The 20,452-nt window shown below is 47.5% G+C and overlaps 1 protein-coding gene across 1 annotated transcript in view; it reads left to right on the plus strand.

Annotated features, from left to right (window-relative positions):
• Window positions 1-409: 409 nt before the first annotated feature.
• The window catches only part of POU2AF1 (POU class 2 homeobox associating factor 1), a 39,414-nt gene continuing 19,371 nt past the window's right edge, over window positions 410-20,452 (plus strand). Inside the window, exon 1 of the mRNA XM_060251062.1 lies at window positions 410-450. Within this exon, the coding sequence (XP_060107045.1) occupies window positions 435-450 (16 nt within the window). The 5' untranslated portion in view covers window positions 410-434. The remainder of the gene's footprint in view (window positions 451-20,452) is intronic.

A 20,452-nucleotide genomic window follows, 5' to 3' on the forward strand; every position in this document is an offset into this window, starting at 1 on the left:
AGCCAAATCCTTCCGAGTTAGGCGTTTCAGACGTACAGCCCTGCCTGGAACACAAGGCTAAACATATTCCCACGGGCGGCTGTTCTTTTTTGTGGGCCTTCCACGCCGGTTTGCAAAACGCTTCTCTGATTAAAAAGGTGTCACTTATGCACAACATTTTCTCTGTTTCTGTCGCCCTGGAAGAAGCATCTGTTGTGGTAAAAAGCAACACACAGCAAAGGAGTGTGTTGTGTGTTGGGGAGGGGGGGTTGAGACTCAAGCACTTGTGGGTAAGAGGATGTGACAACGTCACATCATTCAGCGGGAACCTGGGCTTTAAAAAAAAAAGACGAAAGGAACATCTGGACAGCCGATCACCGCACAGAGGAGCAAACGGCGACCCAAAAATCAGACAGAGAGAGAGGGGAAAAGGGGAGCCCCTGTTGGCACAGAATATGCACTGGCAAAAATGTGAGTTTTCACCTCTTTTTTTAAAGGAAAAAAAAATTAACTAACAGAGATGAATACATAGCGCTGGAATACCGTTAGGGCAGTAATAACCACATATGCTTATAATTTGCATTGCTATTTAATTTTCCAAAGTGCTTTTGACTGTATTGGGCCCACTTGTTGGTAGGTGATTGTTATTCAAATTTTACAAGCCAGGAACTGTGGCTGAAAGGTTATAAGCTTGCTAAAGGCCACGCACCGGCTTTTGCCGAAGGTGGAGGCAGGATTCTTGAGTTTTTCAAATCTAAATACCCGCCACAACTACCCGCCACACGAAAGGGGAGATTCGGGGACTGAAATATGCCAGAGATGACTACTTGTGATCCAAATATTTTGCATCCTAATCCCTGATGTCCATGGTTCCCGAGTAATAAAGCATGGGTGCTTTTGCACATGCTCAGACAAACACTCTTCTTTTTAGTTTTATTCTTCTGGAGGTATTTTTGTCACTAAACCCTGGCAGGAAGGTAATGTGAAGTCGAAATCATCTGCATTCTTTGTTGTTCTTTGGCTGTCGAGTGGCAGCTGATTTATGGTGACCTTGTAGGATTTTCAAGGCAAGAGACAGCCAGAGGTGGTTTCCTATTGCCTGCCTCTGCGTAGCAACCCTGGACTTCCTTGGTGGTCTCCCGTCCAGGTACTAACCAGGGCTGACCCTGCTTAGCTTCTGAGATCTGACGAGATCAGGCCAGCCTGGGCGATCCAAGTCAGGGCGGAAATGAAAAGAGGTGGTCTGCCCTTGGCTGCCTCTGCGTAGCAACCCTGGACTTTACTCTGCTCTGGTAAGACCTCACCTGGAGTATTGTGTTCAGTTTTGGGCACCACATTTTAAGAAGGATATAGACAAGCTGGAACGGGTCCAGAGGAAGGTGATGAAGATGGTGAGGGGTCCTATGAGGAAAGGTTGAAGGAGCTGGGCATGTTTAGCCTGGAGAGGAGACGGCTGAGAGGTGATAGGATCACCATCTTCAAGTACTTGAAGGGTTGTCCTGTAGAGGATGGTGTGGAATTGTTTTCTGTGGCCCTGGAAGGTAGGACCAGAACCAATGGGTTGAAATTAAATCAAGAGAGTTTCCAGCTCAACATTAGGAAGAACTTCCTGACCGTTAGAGCGATTCCTCAGTGGAACAGGCTTTCTCAGGAGGTGGTGGGCTCTCCTTCCTTGGAGGTTTTTAAACAGAGGCTAGCTGGCCATCTGACAGCAATGAAGATCCTGTGAATTTAGGGGGAGGTGTTTGTGAGTTTAGAGGAATTCCTCAGTGGAACAGGCTTCCTCGGGAGGTGGTGGGCTCTCCTTCCTTGGAGGTTTTTAAACAAAGGCTAGATGGCCATCTGACAGCAATGAAGATCCTGTGAATTTAGGGGGAGGTGTTTGTGAGTTTAGAGGAATTCCTCAGTGGAACAGGCTTCCTCGGGAGGTGGTGGGCTCTCCTTCCTTTGAGGTTTGTAAACAGAGGCTAGATGGCCATCTGACAGCAATGAAGATCCTGTGAATTTAGGGGGAGGTGTTTCTGAGTTTAGAGCAGTTCCTCAGTGGAACAGGCTTCCTCGGGAGGTGGTGGGCTCTCCTTCCTTGGAGGTTTTTAAGCAGAGGCTAGATGGCCATCTGACAGCGATGAAGATCCTGTGAATTTAGGGGGAGGCGTTTGTGAGTTTCCTGCATTGTGCAGGGGGTTGGACTAGATAACCCTGGAGGTCCCTTCCAACTCTATGTTCTATAATTCTGTGATTCTAATAAATGGCCTTGCGGCAATGGCTTTAAAGAGAACGGTTGGCTTTTTGCAAACTGAAAGAATAACTGCTTATATTTTTCTGCCCATCTTTCCGATGGGCAGTTCCATTTTATTCTCCAGACCTTAAGATGTGCAAATTGCAGTAAGCACCTTAAACGCGCCTGCTGCGTAACTTGGCAAAGCAGCTGTTAGAAAAGAGAGAACCCCCATTTTGCACATGGAAAATCAAAGCTAAGAAATGATAGACTGCCATGTGATGCCATAGCAGACAGTCAGGGTGTTGTAAGAGTTACAGGGTAGGTCTAGAACGGGCGGCCAAACTGTGGCTCGGGAGCCACATGTGGCGCTTTCACACCTATTGTGTGGCTCTCCAAGTCCCCACTGCCCCATCAGCTGGCTTGGAGAAGGCATCTCTCTCTTTAAATTACTTCTCCAAGCCAAGCCATCTGGTGACCTGGTGAATGCATTTAAAGTTATAGTTGCTTTCTTTCTACCTCTTCCTCCCCCATCTATTTGCCTCCCTCCCTCCCTTCCTTCATGTCATGCGGCTCTGAGATATCTGATGTTTATTCTATGTGGCTCTTAAGTTAAGCATGTTTGGCTACCCCTAGTCTAGAACTTGGGGAGACAGACTTACGGCAAGTCTGTAGGGTTACCAAGGCAAGAGAAGTTCAGAAGAAGAAGAAGAACAAGAATTGCGGATTTATACCCCATCCTTATGAACATAACATATGAAGCTCCCTTCTACTGAATCAGACCCTTGGTCCATCAAAGTCAATATTGTCTTCTCAGACTGGCAGCGGCTCTCCAGGGTCTCAAGCTGAGGTTTTTCACACCTATTTGCCTGGACCCTTTTTTGGAGATGCCAGGGATTGAACCTGGGACCTTCTGCTTCCCAAGCAGATGCTCTACCACTGAGCCACCGTCCCACCCTTCTCTCTGAATCAGAGCAGCTTACAATCTCCCCCCCACCCCACGGCACAACAAACACCTTGTGAGGTGGGTGGGGCTGAGAGAGCTCTCCTAGAAGCTGCCCTTTCAAGGACAACTCTGCGAGAGCTATGGCTGACCCAAGGCCATTCCAGCAGCTGTAGTGGAGGAGTGGGAAATCAAACCTGATTCTTCCAGATAAGAGTCCGCACACTTGACCACTACACCAAACTGGCTCTCTGGTCACAGAGATGGTTTGCCCTTGCGGCCTTTGCGTAGCAATCCTGGACTCCTCTGGTGGTCTCCTATTCAAATACTAACCAGGTCAGGGTCCTGGCCTCAGATTCCATCTCACAGATGAAGCTCACTGGGTGACTTTGGACCGACTGCTCCCTCATCCAACTTAACTTGCAGGGATGTCGTGAAGACAACAGGGAAAGGGAGAACCAGATATGCTACCTTGAGCTAGGTGAGGGAAGGGCAGATTAAAAATAGCTGTATCTAGGATGGCAGTGAAATCAGAGCCTCATTCTAAAGAGAATGCAGAGCTCAAGAAACTTGGCCGGTAATTGCACCGGGCTAGTAAATTTCCAGCATCTATAATTAGGCAGAGAAGATTTCCAGTGCCTCTGTCAGTATTAGTCACTATGAATTAAATGTCAATTAATGATTCATAAAAGCTGCAATATTGCAAAGATGGTCACAGAAAACCAAACAATTTCCACTTGAAAGAAAATGCATCCTCTCTTTTTTGGGGCATTTGCGCTCTCTCTCTCTCTCTCTGCAAAATGCCGTCGAATCACAGCCAACTTACAGTGACCCTAGCAAGAGGCATCCAAAGCAACTGAGAAGCAGAGGTGGTTTGCCATTGATTTCCTCTGCAGAACCTGCCTTGGTGGTCTCCCTTCCAAGTATCCACCCTGCTGCTATGGCAACCCCAGCAAGGAGCTTTCAAGGCAAAGGAGAAGCAGAGGTGGTTTGCCATGGCCTTCCTCTGCGGAGCCTTCCTTGGTGCTCTGCCTTCCAAGTACTGACCCCTGCTTAGCGTCCCAGATCTGACAAGACTGGGCTACATCATGCCGCCTTCCCTCCTTCATTTGTCCTTTATAAATGTGAAATAGTAACCAGAGAGTGAAGTCTTTGGGAGGACTGTGGAAGCTACTATAGCAGGGGTGGCCAACGGTAGCTCTCCAGGTGTTTTTTACCTACAACTCCCATCAGCCCCAGCCATTGGCCATGCTGGCTGGGGCTTATGGGAGCTGTAGACAGAAAAACATCTGGAGAGCTACCGTTGGCCACCCCTGTGCTATAGGGATAAGGGGGCTACTCCTAAAGGCAATAATCCTCCATGTTACAGAGGTATCCGCAATGGCAATACGGGGTCCTTGTGACCAGGGTTCCCTCTAAGCTGAGTTAGTGTTTTTTAGCCTCCGGTTCATACAGTTTTGTCTTAGCTCAGGAAGGATGTCTCAGAGCAAATTCATTTATACGGTAGCTCACAACTTCAGTGCCAGTAGCTCACAATAGGGTTGCCAATCCCCAGGTGGGGGCAGGGGATCCCCCGGTTTGGAAGCCCTCCCCCCGCTTCAGGGTCATCAGAATGCAGGGGGGGGGGGAGAGGAAGGAAATACCTGCTGGGAACTCGATTATTCCCTATGGAGACTTATTCCCATAGGAAATAATTGAGAATTGATCCACGGGTATCTGGGGCTCTGGGGGGCCGTTTTTGAGGTAGAGGCACCACATTTGCAGCATAGCATCCAGTGCCTCTTCCCAAAATACCCTCCAAGTTTCAAAAAGATTGGAGCAGAGAAGAAGAATTTTACGAGCCCCAGAAGAAGGTGCCTCTATCCTTCATTATTTCCTACGGAAGGAAGGCATTTGAAAAGGTGTGTGGTCCCTTTAAAAGTGATGGCCAAAACTCCCTTGGAGTTCAATTATGCTTGTCACACCCTTGCTCCTGGCTCCACCCCCAAAGTCCCCAGATATTTCTTGAACTGGACTTGGCAACCCTAGCTCACAAAGTAGAATTTTTGCTCACAAGACTCCACAGCTTAAAGAGAGTATTGCTTGTGACAGATTCCTGTGCGCTTTCCCTGCCTCACAACGCCCCCCCCTCCTCACATTAGCTGCTGTTTCCTCCCTCTCACTGTGGCCAACCAGATGCTCTGAAGGTCCAAGAACATGGCTGAGAAGCCAAGGCCATCCCCTGACAAGAACATCAGAAGAGCCCTGTTGAATCAGACCGGTGTTCCATCTAGTCCAGCATCCTGCCTCACACAGTGGCCAACCAGTTCCTCCAGAGGTCCAGCAACAGGGCACAGAGGCCAGGACCTTCATAAGAACATCAGAGGAGCCCTGCTGGATCAGACCAGTGGTCCATCTAGTAGTTCATCTAGTAGCTCATCTAGTCCAGCATCCTGTCTCACACAGTGGCCAATCAGTTCCTCTGGAGGGCTAACAACAGGGCACAGAGGCCGAGGCCTTTCTAAGAACATTCCCATTGAAAAATTCCCCTTGAAAATTCCCATTGAAAAAAACCCAGATTTGAATACGCTTAACTTTGACTGGACCATGCCCACTGTTATCGGCTTTCTCCTTGTTATGCGGGGTATTGCATATTGCACATTCTGGCGGTCAGGGCAGGAACTCCATTGCCTATTAGGCCACACCCCCGTGATGTAGCCAATCCTCCAAGACCTTACAGGGCTCTCAGTACAGGGCCTACTGTAAGCTCCAGGAGGATTGGCTACATCAAGGGGCGTGGGGTGTAATAGGCAAAGGAGTTCCTGATCCAAAAAATGCCCTGCTAACTATGATCCAATGGTAGAGTGTCCAGCTCTGGTTGGGAAATACCTGGAGATTTGAAGAAGAAGAAGAAGAAGATATTGGATTTATATCCCGCCCTCCACTCCGAAGAGTCTCAGAGCGGCTCACAATCTCCTTTCCCTTCCTCCCCCACAACAGACACCCTGTGAGGTAGATGAAGATATTGGATTTATATCCCGCCCTCCACTCCAAAGAGTCTCCGAGCGGCTCACAATCTCCTTTCCCTTCCTCCCCCACAACAAACACCCTGTGAGGTAGATGAAGATATTGGATTTATATTCCGCCCTCCACTCCCAAGAGTCTCAGAGCGGCTCACAATCTCCTTTACCTTCCTCTCGCACAACAGACACCCTGTGAGGTAGATGAAGATATTGGATTTATATCCCACCCTCCACTCCAAAGAGTCTCAGAGCGGCTCATAATCTCCTTTACCGTCCTCCCCCACAACAGACACCTTGTGAGGTAGATGAAGATATTGGATTTATATCCCACCCTCGACTCCGAAGAGTCTCAGAGCGGCTCACAATCTCCTTTGCCTTCCTCCCCAACAGACACCCTGTGAGGTAGATGAAGACATTGGATTTTTATCCCGCCCTCCACTCCGAAGAGTCTCAGAGCGGCTCACAATCTCCTTTACCTTCCTCCCCCACAACAGACACCCTGTGAGGTAGATGAAGATATTGGATTTATATCCCGCCCTCCACTCCGAAGAGTCTCAGAGCGGCTCACAATCTCCTTTACCTTCCTTCCCCACAACAGTCACCCTGTGAGGTGGGTGGGGCTGGAGAGGGCTCTCACAGCAGCTGCCCTTTCAAGGACAACCTCTGCTAGGGCTATGGCTGACCCAAGGCCATGCCAGCAGGTGCAAGTGGAGGAGTGGGGAATCAAACCAGGTTCTCCCAGATAAGAGTCCGCACGCTTAACCACTACACCAAACTGGCTCTGGGGGAGTGGAGCCTGGGGAGGGTGGAGGGTGGGGTGGAAAGAGCAGAGGAGAGGAGTGGAAGGGTCTCAGCAAGGTACAAAGCCATGCAGTCCACCCTCCAAAACAGCCATTTTCTCCAGGGTTACTGATTTCTGTAGCCTGCAGATCAACTGTAATAGTGGGAGATATCTAGGTGCCAGCACTATCCAATGCACATTCACGCCACAGATCTTTGAGAGGCTTCCGTGAATCCCTTTGCAGTGCATGAAATCCATGCACCCATGCAGGGGTCGCTTTGTAGAAAAATAGGTGGTGGAGCTTATCCAGGGATTGTTATGCAGCTGCACCTACTATTCCAGGGGTGGCCAACAGTAGCTCTCCAGATTTTTTTTTCCTACAACTCCCATCAGCCCCAGCCAGCATGGCCAATGGCTGGGGTGATGGGAGTTGTAGGCAAAAAAAAAAACCATCTAGAGAGCTACTGTTGGCCACCCCTGTACTATTCAATGGACAAGGTGGGGAGGAGGAGGGGGAACCCCTCAGAAAGGTTCAGGAGCTGCAGCTCCTGTGAGCTCCTGCTGAATCCGAGGCCTGCACCCATGTGTGTTGCACAAATTACTTCTCCGAGGACAATTAGGGCATAACTCAGTGGTAAAATTTCCTACCCGGGGGTTAAGGAAAACGAACAGGAGTGTTTTGGTGGATCGGGCCCTTCACTGGATGTCTAGTGCTTATCCTGTGATGATTTTTCAGCTAACGAAGGACAACTTTAGAGCCCACTTCTGAAAATCTTGAGCAGTGATACTGAAAGGCGAAACCGTCATGGGTTTCTTCATGCGCATCTCCGTTCAGGCGAAGTCACCTTCCAACTCTCGGTGGGGTGAACAATGCTCACTCAGACTTGGTCAACCAGCTGCTTGACTGAGAACAGGGTTTTCTAAATTAAAATGAAAGCTGTATCCTGTATTGGGGATAGCAAAGAAAACTTGACAAGCAGGAAGATAATGGAATGTTTCCAAGCTTGTGTGTATCCTAGGCAACATTAGGATTGCAGAGTGATCGAAGAGTCTGATGAGTGGGGGTTAGTTTCCTTAGATCATAGTTTTAAAAAATATTTTTAAGCCAAAACAACAACCCCCAATTCAAGCCAGGCTACAAATCAAGGCCACAGACCAGAATCCTTCCAGTTCTGGGTGTCATGTCAAATGACTCTAGATAGAGTTTGACTCATTACTCAAATGACTCTAGATAGGGGTGTCAAACTCTAGATAGGGGTGTCAAAAGGGCTCTTAAAAATATGGAGCAGAAGTCCATCAGTGGCTATTAGCCACAGTGTGTGTGTATGTATAAAATTTTTTGCCACTGTGTGACCCAGAGTGTTGGACTGGATGGGCCATTGGCCTGATCCAACATGGCTTCTCTTATGTTCTTATTTGTTATGAGGGCCGGATCTGGCATAAATGAGACTTTGCTGGGCCAGGCCATGTTGAGCCAGGTCATGTGTAAGGGCTTTTTTTGTAGAAAAAGCCCAGCAGGAACTCATTTGCATATTAGGCCACACCCTCTGACACCAGGCCAGCCAGAACTGCATTCCTGCTCAAAAAAAGTCCTGAAGATTAGGTAGCAGAGATATAAACTTATAAAGGAAATAAACAAAAACAATGATTTCTTTTTAAACTTAAAACATGCTTAAAACATTAGCACTCAGCCTTAAAAGTGCTTTCTTTGTATTTCTCCCATGGGATCCAGGGAACTGGGCAAAGGAAGCTCTGGCTCTTTCCTTCCTTCCTCAGAAGACTGGTGGGGGAGGAGCCTCAGCCAATAGAAGTAAGAGAGGCTTGGCTCAGTAGCTCTGCTATGTGATTGAGAGAGCTTGGCAAAGGAAGCTCTGCCTCCCCTTCACCCCTTCTTCCTCAGCCAATGGAGAAAATAGAGGTTTTGCTCTGTAGCTCCTGTGCGATTGAGCAAGCCTTGCAAAGCAAGCTGTGATGCAGAAGGAAGCAAGAGAGAGGGAGAAGGAAGCAGATGACAGCCAGTTGCTTGGGGGCCTGATAGGAGCCCTCTGGGGGCCTGATTTGGCCGCTGGGCCACATGTTTGACACCCCTGCTCTAGAGAGCCAATCATTGCCCTCAGGAGGGGCTGTGTGACTCCTTGGCATGCAGAAGATCCCCGGTTCCATCCCCAGCATCTCCAACTAGATGTGAAAGACCTCTGCTTGACACCTTGGAGAACCTCTGCCAGTCAGAGACAAATACTAACCTGCATGATCTAATTCAGTAAAAAGCAATTTCCCATGAACCCATGAAGCTGCCTTATCCTGAATCAGAACCTTGGTCCATCAAAGTCAGGGTCTCAGGCTGAGGTCTTTCACATCCCCTTAACTGAAGATGCTGGGATTGAATATGGGACCCTCTACATGCCAGCTTCATGTGTGTTCCTGCATGTGTTTACATGCTAACGTTCCATGTCATTTAAAAACCTTCTACCTATGGTTCAGAGGCCTCTCCTCCAGGCCTCTGAACCAATCCGATCCTCATGATTTTGGCCTCATGCAAATCCAAGTGAGTGGCAGCTAATCAGAGCCCATGGAACTCCTCTTGGATGGGAGGGGGGTGAGTAAGCCTCAGTATAAGGGAGAGGAAATCCTTCTAATTATGAATTTGGCATGAATGCAGAAGAGAGTTATATTCAGGATGCATACAAGAGGCACTGTGAACCCTGACAAGACTTGCATTGGAATGAGGGATATAAAAATCTGAGAATGACTTGGGGGGGAGACACCGCCCCCCCCCCAAGAAGTTTCATGTAGCTTCCTCCCACCCTGACGTCTTTGTTAAAAATGTTTGAAATTTTCTGGTATCCTCAGTGCCCTCATCAGGTATAGTTGCCAATCTCTAGTTGGGGGCGGGGGATCCCCAGGTTTGGATCCCCTGCTTTAGGGAATGTCTGCTGGGCACTCCATTATAGCCTATGGAGTTTGATCCCCCAAAGGATATAATGGAGAATTGATCCATGGGTATCTGGGGCTCCAGAGGGGCTGTTTTTTGAGGTAGAGGCACCAACATTTCAGCATAGCATCCAGTGCCTCTCCTCAAAACATTCCCCAAGTTTCAAAAAGACTGGACCAATTATATGAGCCCCCAAAGAAGGTGCCCCTATTCATTATTTCCTATGGAAGGAAGGCATTTAAAAGGAGCATGGTCTCTTTAAATGTGATTGCCAGAACTCCTTTTGGAGTTCAATCATGCTTGTTATGCCATTGTTCCTTGCTCCTCCCCCCAAAGTCTCCTGGCTCCACCCCCAAAGTTCCCAGATATTTCTTGAGTTGGACTTGGCAACCCTATCATCAGGACATTACAAAGCTTTCACAGGAAAAGGGCCTGTGGCTATCATCCCCCAAAGGTCCACCTCTCCTCCAGGCCTCTGAACCAATCCGATCCTCATGATTTTGGCCTCATGCAAATCCAAGTGAGTGGCAGCCAATCAGAGCCCATGGAACTCCTCTTGGATGGGAGAGGGGGGTGAGTAAGCCTCAGTATAAAAAGGGAGAGGAAAAACTCTCTTCTGACAGATCATTCATGGCTCTGTTTAACAGGGTCAGTTTAGTCAGGATTTTTATTTAGGTAGGGCTTGGGTAGTCTTGGGGAGAAAGCAAAAATTTTTTAAGTGACAAATAAGCCCTCTGGTAAAAACCAGAAGCACTCAATCTACCTGGGTGGTTTCTAAGAACCAGAAAACCATGAGGCAAAACATACACAATTGAGGGAAGGGAACCTGTGTTTGGGTAACCAGGTCTAGTAAACTTCCTAACCTGAGGTAAATGTTACAGAGAAAAGAAGCAAGAATCTCATCACGATGTTTATTTACTGTAGTCTGGCCAGTTGCAAAGTGTTAGTCCCTTGGGGAAAAGGTTGCAACCGATGGGTTGCAGCTGAGAGTCATTTTTACCCAGTTAAGCTGAAATATCCCACACCTAACGCTTACTCAGCTGAAGATCTGTTTCCCCCCTGGTTAAATAAAACCTGTTGTTTTGCCTTCACCCAGTCTGGTCTGCCTGGCTGAATATTTAGTAAAAGGGGGCCTCAGTTTACCTCATTAGTACAATATTGTTATAGTGTCTGAAGATGAGACCTGCGGCGACGTGCAGTTTACATGCTACCAAAACTTCATCTGAAATTTATGTCACCTGTTCTCAAGAAAGTGGGCAGTTGATGATTCCAAATTAAAGAGAGGCTAGGGCTATTTCAGAGAGGTTCCAGGCAATTCCAAAGGCTCCTGAAGTACTTCTGTATAGCGTAATCCTAAACATAATAAAGTTTTGAGCCTCGGGTATAGTTGCCTCAGAGCTTCACCCTACTCAGCCTCCTCTTGTAACTGCCACAGGTCCCCACGTTCTACAGCAGGGGTGGGTAACTTTTTTTTCTGCCAAGGGCCATATAGCTATTTATAACATCATTCACGGGCCATACAAAATTATCAACTTAAAAAACAGTGCTCCGCCAAGGAAGAATGATTCAGGCCAGCAAAATTAATGCAAATAATTGTTTTTCTATTTGAAGTCATGTGGAGAGAGCCTAATCTGGCACACACACACCCGGCCTGCTGCCCTAGGCAAATGCATAGGTCCAGGGCTTTTTCGTAGAAAAAGCCCAGCAGCAACTCAGTAGCATATTAGACCACATCCCCTAATATTAGCATATTAGGTCACACACTCATTAGCATATTAGGCTGCACCATCTGGGATAATCAATACATAAAGAAATGAGAATAAAGGGGAACAAAGAAATGAGGGGAAGAAATGGAAAGAAAGGGAAAGAAAGAAATGAGGGGGAAACTTACCTGAACTGTGACAGTAACTTTTCCAGACCCTGCAGCAATCCTGGGGTGCGTTCAGACGTACCATTAGTGGCGACACAGCTCCGTCTCGCTGATGGATTAAATATGTTCATCCAGACATCCATATCTGGCAATCGAGCGTCATCCGGGGTCATCTCGGCTTGCTGCAGATCAATGCCGCGTTAATTTGATAGCGCAGAAAGTCCGAGATGGAGGTTCCCCACCCCTGCGCTACAGTGACATCCTTCATTGTTGGAATGTTGGTGAAACCCCTGGGGAGAATCTGGAGTCTTCAGGGCATTTCTTTGGTTGAGAGAGGAGAAATGGGTACAGGATCTGGCAAAACTTATGGGCCTCCTCTCATGGTTTTCAGTCTCTGTGTACATCAGTTAACGGTAGAGTTCCCCGTATTCTGAAGAGCAAAAGAAGATGACATATTTCCTGACTACTTCAAACAGAGGGTCACTATGACAAACCTCCTTTTAAATACCCCTAATATTTCAGCAACGATAATAGATACTAACTAAGAATATACGAAACCTGCCAGAAAGAGGTCCCGTTCATCGGTTTTTCAAAAAGATCCCAAAAAGAAGATGGGCACACACCAAAAAAGAGAGGACATGTCCTCTACAAAGAGGACCGTCTGGTAACCCTAGTTAACAGAGTACAACTTTTTGCATGATTGATATTTTTGAACTGCTCAAATGTTCTTTTGGAGCACTACCTGTCTTGGAGCTGCCTGTTTTGTGTCCAGTTGCATTTTAACATTACTTCCAATATCCCCTTGGACTGTGAAGGATACAAGCTCCATCCCATCAGTGTTGTTTTGATTTCTGTCCCCACCTGTTGGAGCCTAACTCTGGCAATACTCAGCTGACCCTTGACAGCTGGGCTGGATTGACTAACCAGTCCAGATACATGCAAAGGCCTCTAATTTCTAGCAGGATCCACTTTTCAGAGACTTTAACTGGCTCTTCTTAACACGTTGTATCGTTCTGAAACCCTTAAGCGATGTTTATTTTCTTATGCGTCGGACTGCTTTTTCCTTGATTAATTGCATTTATCCTTCATTATTGTATCTGTATCCTAAAAGAAACTGGAATCTCTGACCATTGCATGTATACAGGGCTTTTTATTGTAGAAAAAGCCTAACAGGAACTCACCTGCATATTAGGCCATACCCCCTTATGTCACCATTGCTCCACACAGGGCTTTTTCTATAGAAAAAGCCCGGCAGGAACTCATTTGCATATAGGCCACACCTCCTGATGCCAAGCCAGCTGAAACTGTGTTCCTGTGAGTCCGGCAGGAACTCATTTGCATATAGGCCACACTTCCTGATGCCAAGCCAGCAGAAACTGTGTTCCTGTGTATTCCTGCTCAAAAAAGCCCTGCATGTATAACAACCAAATTGGTTCTAGCCCTTTGCACAAGGAATCACAGTTTCAGGTGGATAGCTGAGTTGATCTGCAGCAGAAGAACAAGATGTGAGTTCAGTTGCATCTTAGAGTCCCACAAGATTTTGGGGCATGAGCTTTTGAGTGTCAAAGCTCCTTTTGTTAGACACAAGGAATCCCAGAGGAAAAAGGATTCACGCCAGGCTTCTTTTGCCCCAACCTCCTTTTCCTTTCTCCCATTTTGCAATTTTTCTTATAAAAAACCTCCAAAATGATTTCCTTCTGATAGCATCTGAGGACATGAGCTCTACCTCATGAAGGTTCGATCTGGAATAAAATATTGTAAGTCTTAAAGATGACACTGGACTTCTGTTAGGATTGCGGGATGGGAGTAGGGTTGCCAGATTAGGGTTGCCAAGTCCCCCCCGCCAGCCTCCGGTGTACCTGTTGTACCATAGAGTTGTCCCTCCCAAATTGCTAGAGTGGCTGGGGAAATCATAGGGTTCTTCCGGAAACGCCTAGAGGGGCTGGCATGTGACATCACCAACGTGATGGCATCACTCGTGGGTGATGTCATTGCACGGGCAACATCAGTGGGTTGGGAAACTCCTGGGAGGAAGAACCCCTACCTGGACTGGGGCCTTAGCAGCCCTATGCCAGATACAGGTTGGAAAGGTCCTGGATATTTGGGGACAGAGCCAGGGGAGGAAAGGTACCATCTCAGTGGGGTACAATACCATAAAGTCCGCCTTCCAAAGCTCCCATTTTTTCCAGGGGAATTGATCTGTATAGTCTGGAGATGAGCTATAATTCCCAGGGGATCCCCAGGTCCCCCCTGGAGGTTGGCATCTCTATAATGCCTCCGGTTGTCTTGCATCCAGTTCTCCAGAATCCTCCACTCTGCTTTGCTTTTGCTGAAATGATTTTTTTTGTTTGTTTCTTTCAAAGCAAACACTCCCGCCTGTTTGCTCAGCATCTGCACACTGGGCGAAATGTTTTTTTGAAACGCTCTGCCCCAATCTATCCAAAAAAAGGAAGTCGTACTTGGAACTGTTCCTTTTCAGCTCTGATTGTCAACTTTGCTCAAAGGGAGGGGAAAAAAAATCATTGTAAGATTCCTTGGGAAAGTAGAAATGTGTCAATCGCCCCAGAGGACTTGCAGACAAGCCTCGACACGCACCAGGTGTGCAGCGTTGACACCACAAGAGGGGATCACACCGTTCCAAGAGATGCAAACAGCATCAAATTCAGGCCGCAAGCTTTACAGACAAGGCGATGGAGCAAGTGACAACCAACGAAAGAAGGTTTATCTTTTGCCTGTTGACATAGCATTAAGTTGATACCAGAGGACGACGTAGAAGGTATTCCCACAGATGTTACCTGATACCCTCCAGTGTGCCAGCCAAATCAGGAACAGGCACTTGGGAGGTCAGGGAGGGATACAGCTCCAGGACACCCTCCAAGACCACTTGCAGGTTGGAATCTGAAAATCCAGAAAAGGGGCAGGGGGTATCATTCTACTCTTTAGACCAGGCATAAGCAGAAGGCTGAACTTGTCACATATATCTCTATCCTGTTCAACCCAGAAGCTTCAAAATGCATCAGGAACACAAAAACATAGGAACATAAGCCATCTATAAGAACATAAGAGAAGCCATGTTGGATTAGGCCAATGGCCCATCCAGTCCAACACTCTGTGTCACATAAGAGAAGCCATGTTGGATCAGGCCAATGGCCTATCCAGTCCAAAACTCTGTGTCACATAAGAACATAAGTGAAGCCATGTTGAATCAGGCCAATGGCCCATCCAGTCCAACACTCTGTGTCACATAAGAACATAAGTGAAGCCATGTTGAATCAGGCCAATGGCCCATCCAGTCCAACACTCTGTGTCACATAAGAACATAAGAGAAGCCATGTTGGATCAGGCCAATGGCCCATCCAATCCAACACTCTGTGTCACATAAGAACATAAGAGAAGTCATGTTGGATCAGGCCAATGGCCCATCCAGTCCAACACTCTGTGTCACATAAGAACATAAGAGAAGCCATGTTGGATCAGGCCAATGGCCCATCCAATCCAACACTCTGTGTCACATAAGAACATAAGTGAAGCCATGTTGGATCAGGCCAATGGCCCATCCAGTCCAACACTCTGTGTCACATAAGAACATAAGTGAAGCCATGTTGAATCAGGCCAATGGCCCATCCAGTCCAACACTCTGTGTCACATAAGAACATAAGAGAAGCCATGTTGGATCAGGCCAATGGCCCATCCAATCCAACACTCTGTGTCACATAAGAACATAAGAGAAGTCATGTTGGATCAGGCCAATGGCCCATCCAGTCCGACACTCTGTGTCACATAAGAACATAAGAGAAGCCATGTTGGATCAGGCCAATGGCCCATCCAGTCCAACACTCCGTGTCACATAAGAACATAAGAGAAGCCCTGTTGGATCAGGCCAGTGGCCCATCCAGTCCGACACTCTGTGTCCCACAGTGGCCAGAAAAACCAGGTGCCATCAGGAGGTCCACCAGTGGGACCAGGACACTAGAAGCCCTTCCATAAAGCCAAAGAATGACTTTATTTTCATCTATGCAGGTGTTCTGCCCTGACTTGGATGGCCCAGGCTGGCCCTCTTCCATCAGAACTCAAAAGCAAGGCAGGGTCAGCCCTTGTTAGTACTTAGACAGGAGACTAAAAGGAAACTCAGGGCTTGTCTTGAAAACCTCACCAGAAGTTGGCTGGAACTTGGCAGCCCTTTCCACCACCAACAGAAGACTCTGGGGTTACTCAGAATGAGTCATCTGTCGTCTCTTAGGCTTGAGTTCACAGCTGCAGAATGTAAAATTCCAAATATAAAGGATGAAGGGCAACTTGTATCATAGTAGGACTGCCAACCTCCAGGTAGCACCTGGAGATCTCCCACTATTACAATTGATTTCCAGACAACCAAGATTAATTCCCCTGGGGAAAATGGCTGCTTTGGAGGGTGGACTCTGTGGCATTATACCAGTTGAGGTTCCTTCCCAGGATCCCCAAACCCCTCCCTCCCCAGGACCCACCTCAAATTTTTAGGGATTTCCCAACCCAGACCTGGAATTCTCATCTGAACGGCAAAATCTTGCCTCCCAAGGCTAGGCTAAATCCCTATCTAGACCACACATGTTCTGTGATTTTGTACCACCTTTGCTAAGATGACAACAGATACAGACTATTTATTTATTTACTTTATTTATACACCACCGACAGGGGCCCAAGATGGCTTACATCCTTCTCCTACCTTCCATTTTATCTTTACAACAACCCTGTGAGGTAGATTAGGCTTACCGTGTATGACTGGCCCTAAGTAACCCAGCCAGGATGCATGGCAGAGTGGGGATTTGAACTTGGTTCTCCCAGATCCTATTTTATCTCTCAAACCTAGGGTTGCCAGCCTCCAGGGAGGGCCTGGAGATCTCCTGCTTTTCCAACTGATCTCCAGCTGGCAGAGCTCAGCTCCCCTGCAGAAAAGGGATGCTTTGGAGGGTGAACTCTAGGGCATTGGACCCCACTGAGGCCCCTCGCCAAACCCCACCCTCTCTTGGATCCACCCCTCCAAAGTCTCCAGGTATTTTCCAACTCAGACCTGGCAATCCTATTCCAGCTGTTACACCATGCCGGCTCTTCAGAGTAAAATGGCAGTTTACCAAGGTGCTGGGAATTCTGTTAATCCCTACCCCACATTCCACCAACTACAATAGCCGTAGTTCCATGGGAAGAGGAAATGACTAAATTTTTTTTTAAATAAAATTTTATAAGTGCCATAAACATTACAAAGCAAAGAGAGATATTTTTATCATTGCCAGTCTTCAGGTAGAACCTGGAGTTCTCCTGGAATTACAATGTAGTCAGGTTGGGCTGAAGCAACGGTACAAAAGCTGGGTCCAGTGGAATCTTTAATAGCAACAAAGTTAAATTTGGAGTATTCAGAATTAAACTTTGTTTGTCTTAAAGATGCCGCTGGATTCACACTTACTTCCAAACTACAAAGATCAGTTACCCTGGAAGAAAATGCTTTGTTAGGGATGGTGGCTCAGTGGTAGAGCATCTGCTTGGTAAGCAGAAGGTCCCAGGTTCAATCCCCGGCATCTCCAACTAAAAAGGGTCCAGGCAAATAGTTGTGAAAAACCCCAGCTTGAGACCTGGAGAGCCGCTGCCAGTCTGAGTAGACAATACTGATTTTGATGGACCAAGGGTCTGATTAAGTACAAGGCAGCTTCATATGTTCATATGTAAGCAGAAAGTCCCAGGTTCAGTCCCTGGCATTTCCAACTAAAAAGGTTGCAAGCAAGTAGATATGAGAAACCTCAGCTTGAGACCCTGGAGAGCCGCTGCCAGTCTGAGTAGACAATACTGACTTTGATGGGCCAAGGTCTGATTCAGTAGAAGGCAGCTTCATATGTCCAAAAAAGACAGCTTTGGCAGACAGACTCCTGAGGAATACATTGATAGGGTTGCCAGATGTGGGAGATTTTGGAGGTGGAGCTTGGGGAGCGGGGGAGGAAGCTTAGAAGAACAGAAGCTGCCTTCTACTGAATCAGACCCTTGGCCCATCAAAGTCAGTATTGCCCACTCAGACTGGCAGCGGCTCTCCAGGGTCCCAAACTGAGCTTTTTCATGACTATTTGCCTGGACCCTTTTTAATTGGAGATGCCAGGGATTGAACCTGGGACCTTCTGCTTACCAAGCAGATGCTCTGCCACTGAGCCACCATCCCTCCCCTAAGGGTATAATGCCATAGAGCCTGCCCCCCAAAACAGCAGGTTTTTTTCCATGTGAACTGATCTCTGTAGTCTAGAAATCAGTTGTAATTCTGGAAGATCTCTTGGCCTCACCTGGAGGTTGGCAACTCGATCTAGTGTGGACCCACCCAAAGTGTGTGTTGTGGATGTGTTCCCACTGCTCCTTTAGAGAGCTCCAGAGTTCACACGTGTGCACATGGCTGTTGCGTTCAGGGGATCACATCTCTCTATACAAAGTCAAGTGCAGTTTCTTTTCTTTAAACAGACATGAAGGTGTGAGAAAGTATTTTCGCAAGACGCTGGTTTGGTTTGTCCCCCTTCTCAAAGCTCTGCGCCAAGCTGCCCTGTTGCTTTGTTGTTATCAAAGACTTTTTTTTAAAAAAAAAAAATCCTTTTGCCCCCACCTCTTTTTTCTTGCTGACTTTGAATGTTTGCTTGTCAATTCTTCTGCAAAATAGGAAAAGGTTTCTATTGTATCTTCGAAACGTTTAGTTTTGAATTCAATGGTTTGTGTGCCATCGAATCAGAGATGCAAGGAGAGGGCAAAAAGGAAATGTTTGCTCCGATTTGCCCTGCACCGCTGAGAGATTTGTCACCTGCCAAGGGCTGACAAGGAAAGGGGAGGGGAAGGCGTATCAGCTCTCCCCAAAGACAAGGTGCTGTCAGGGGCAGTTGCTGTGACTCATCTGGAAATTTAAGAAGCCAGACTAACTGGAAAAGAAGCAACAGAACAAAGTTGGAGTCCACGGGCACCTTTAAGACCGCTCCCAGCAAGTTTAATTCCAAGCACAAGCTTTTGTGTGCATGCACTTCTTGAGAAGTGTGCCTGTACGTAAAAGCTTATACCCGGAATGAAACATGTTGGTCTTAAAGGTGCCGCTGGAGCCAAACTTTGTCCTGTTGCTTCAGACCAACAGGGGCTTTTTTTGCAGCAAGAACTCTTTTGCATGTTAGGCCACACACCCCTGATGTAGCCAGTCCTCTTAGAGCTGACAGTAGGCCCTGGACTAAGAGCCATAAGAACAGAAGAGGATCAGGCCAATGGCCCATCCAGTCCAACACTCTGTGTCACAGAAGAACATAAGAGAAGCCATGTTGGATCAGGCCAGTGGCCCATCCAGTCCATCCACTCTGTGTCACAGAAGAACATAAGAGAAGCCATGCTGGATCAGGCCAGTGGCCCATCCAGTCGAACACTCTGTGTCACAGAAGAACATAAGAGAAGCCATGTTGGATCAGGCCAACACTCTGTGTCACATAAGAACATCAGAGAAGCCATGTTGGATCAGGCCAATAGCTCATCCAGTCCAACACTCTGTGTCACAGAAGAACATAAGAGAAGCCATGTTGGATCAGGCCAACACTCTGTGTCACATAAGAACATCAGAGAAGCCATGTTGGATCAGGCCAATAGCCCATCCAGTCCAACACTCTGTGTCACAGAAGAACATCAGAGAACCCATGTTGGGTCAGGCCAATAGCCCATCCAGTCCAACACTCTGTGTCACAGAAGAACATAAGAGAAGCCATGTTGGATCAGGCCAATGGCCCATCCAGTCCAACACTCTGTGTCACAGAAGAACATAAGAGAAGCCATGTTGGATCAGGCCAGTGGCCCATCCAGTCCAACACTCTGTGTCACAGAAGAACATAAGAGAAGTCATGTTGGATCAGGCCAATGGCCCATCCAGTCCAACACTCTGTGTCACATAAGAACATAAGAGAAGCCATGTTGGATCAGGCCAATGGCCCATCCAGTCCAACACTCTGTGTCACAGAAGAACATAAGAGAAGCCATGTTGGATCAGGTCAGTGGCCCATCCAGTCCAACACTCTGTGTCACAGAAGAACATAAGAGAAGCCATGTTGGATCAGGTCAGTGGCCCATCCAGTCCAACACTCTGTGTCACAGAAGAACATTAGAGAAGCCATGTTGGATCAGGCCAATAGCCCATCCAGTCTAACACTCTGTGTCACATAAGAACATAAGAGAAGTCATGTTGGATCAGGCCAGTGGCCCCTCCAGTCCAACACTCTGTGTCACACAGTGGCAATATATGTGTCTGTATACACACACACACACATATATACTGTGGCATAAGAACATGAAGCCCGCTAAACTCTCAGAGGATTGGCTAGAAGAAGTAGACTGCAGATTTATACTCCACCCTTCTCTCTGAATCAGAGTCTCAGAGCAGCTCACAATCTCCTATATCATCTCCCACCACAACAGACACCCTGCGAGGTGGGTGGGGCTGAGAGGGCTGTCACAGCAGCTGCCCTTTCAAGGACAACTCCTATGAGAGCTATGGCTGACCCAGGGCCATTCCAGCAGCTGCAAGTGGAGGAGTGGGGAATCAAAGCCAGTTCTCCCAGATAAGAATCCGCGCACTTCACCACTACACCAAACTGGCTTCATCAGGGGGCATGGCCTAATATGCAAAGGAGTTCCTGCTTAAAAGCCCTGCCTGAATCTATCTTCATGGAAAAGAAGCGGTTAAGGGAGCTGGGATGAGAGGCAGCA

Source organism: Heteronotia binoei, chromosome 12 (assembly GCF_032191835.1).
Source record: "Heteronotia binoei isolate CCM8104 ecotype False Entrance Well chromosome 12, APGP_CSIRO_Hbin_v1, whole genome shotgun sequence".
Taxonomy (NCBI): Eukaryota; Metazoa; Chordata; class Lepidosauria; order Squamata; family Gekkonidae; genus Heteronotia; species Heteronotia binoei.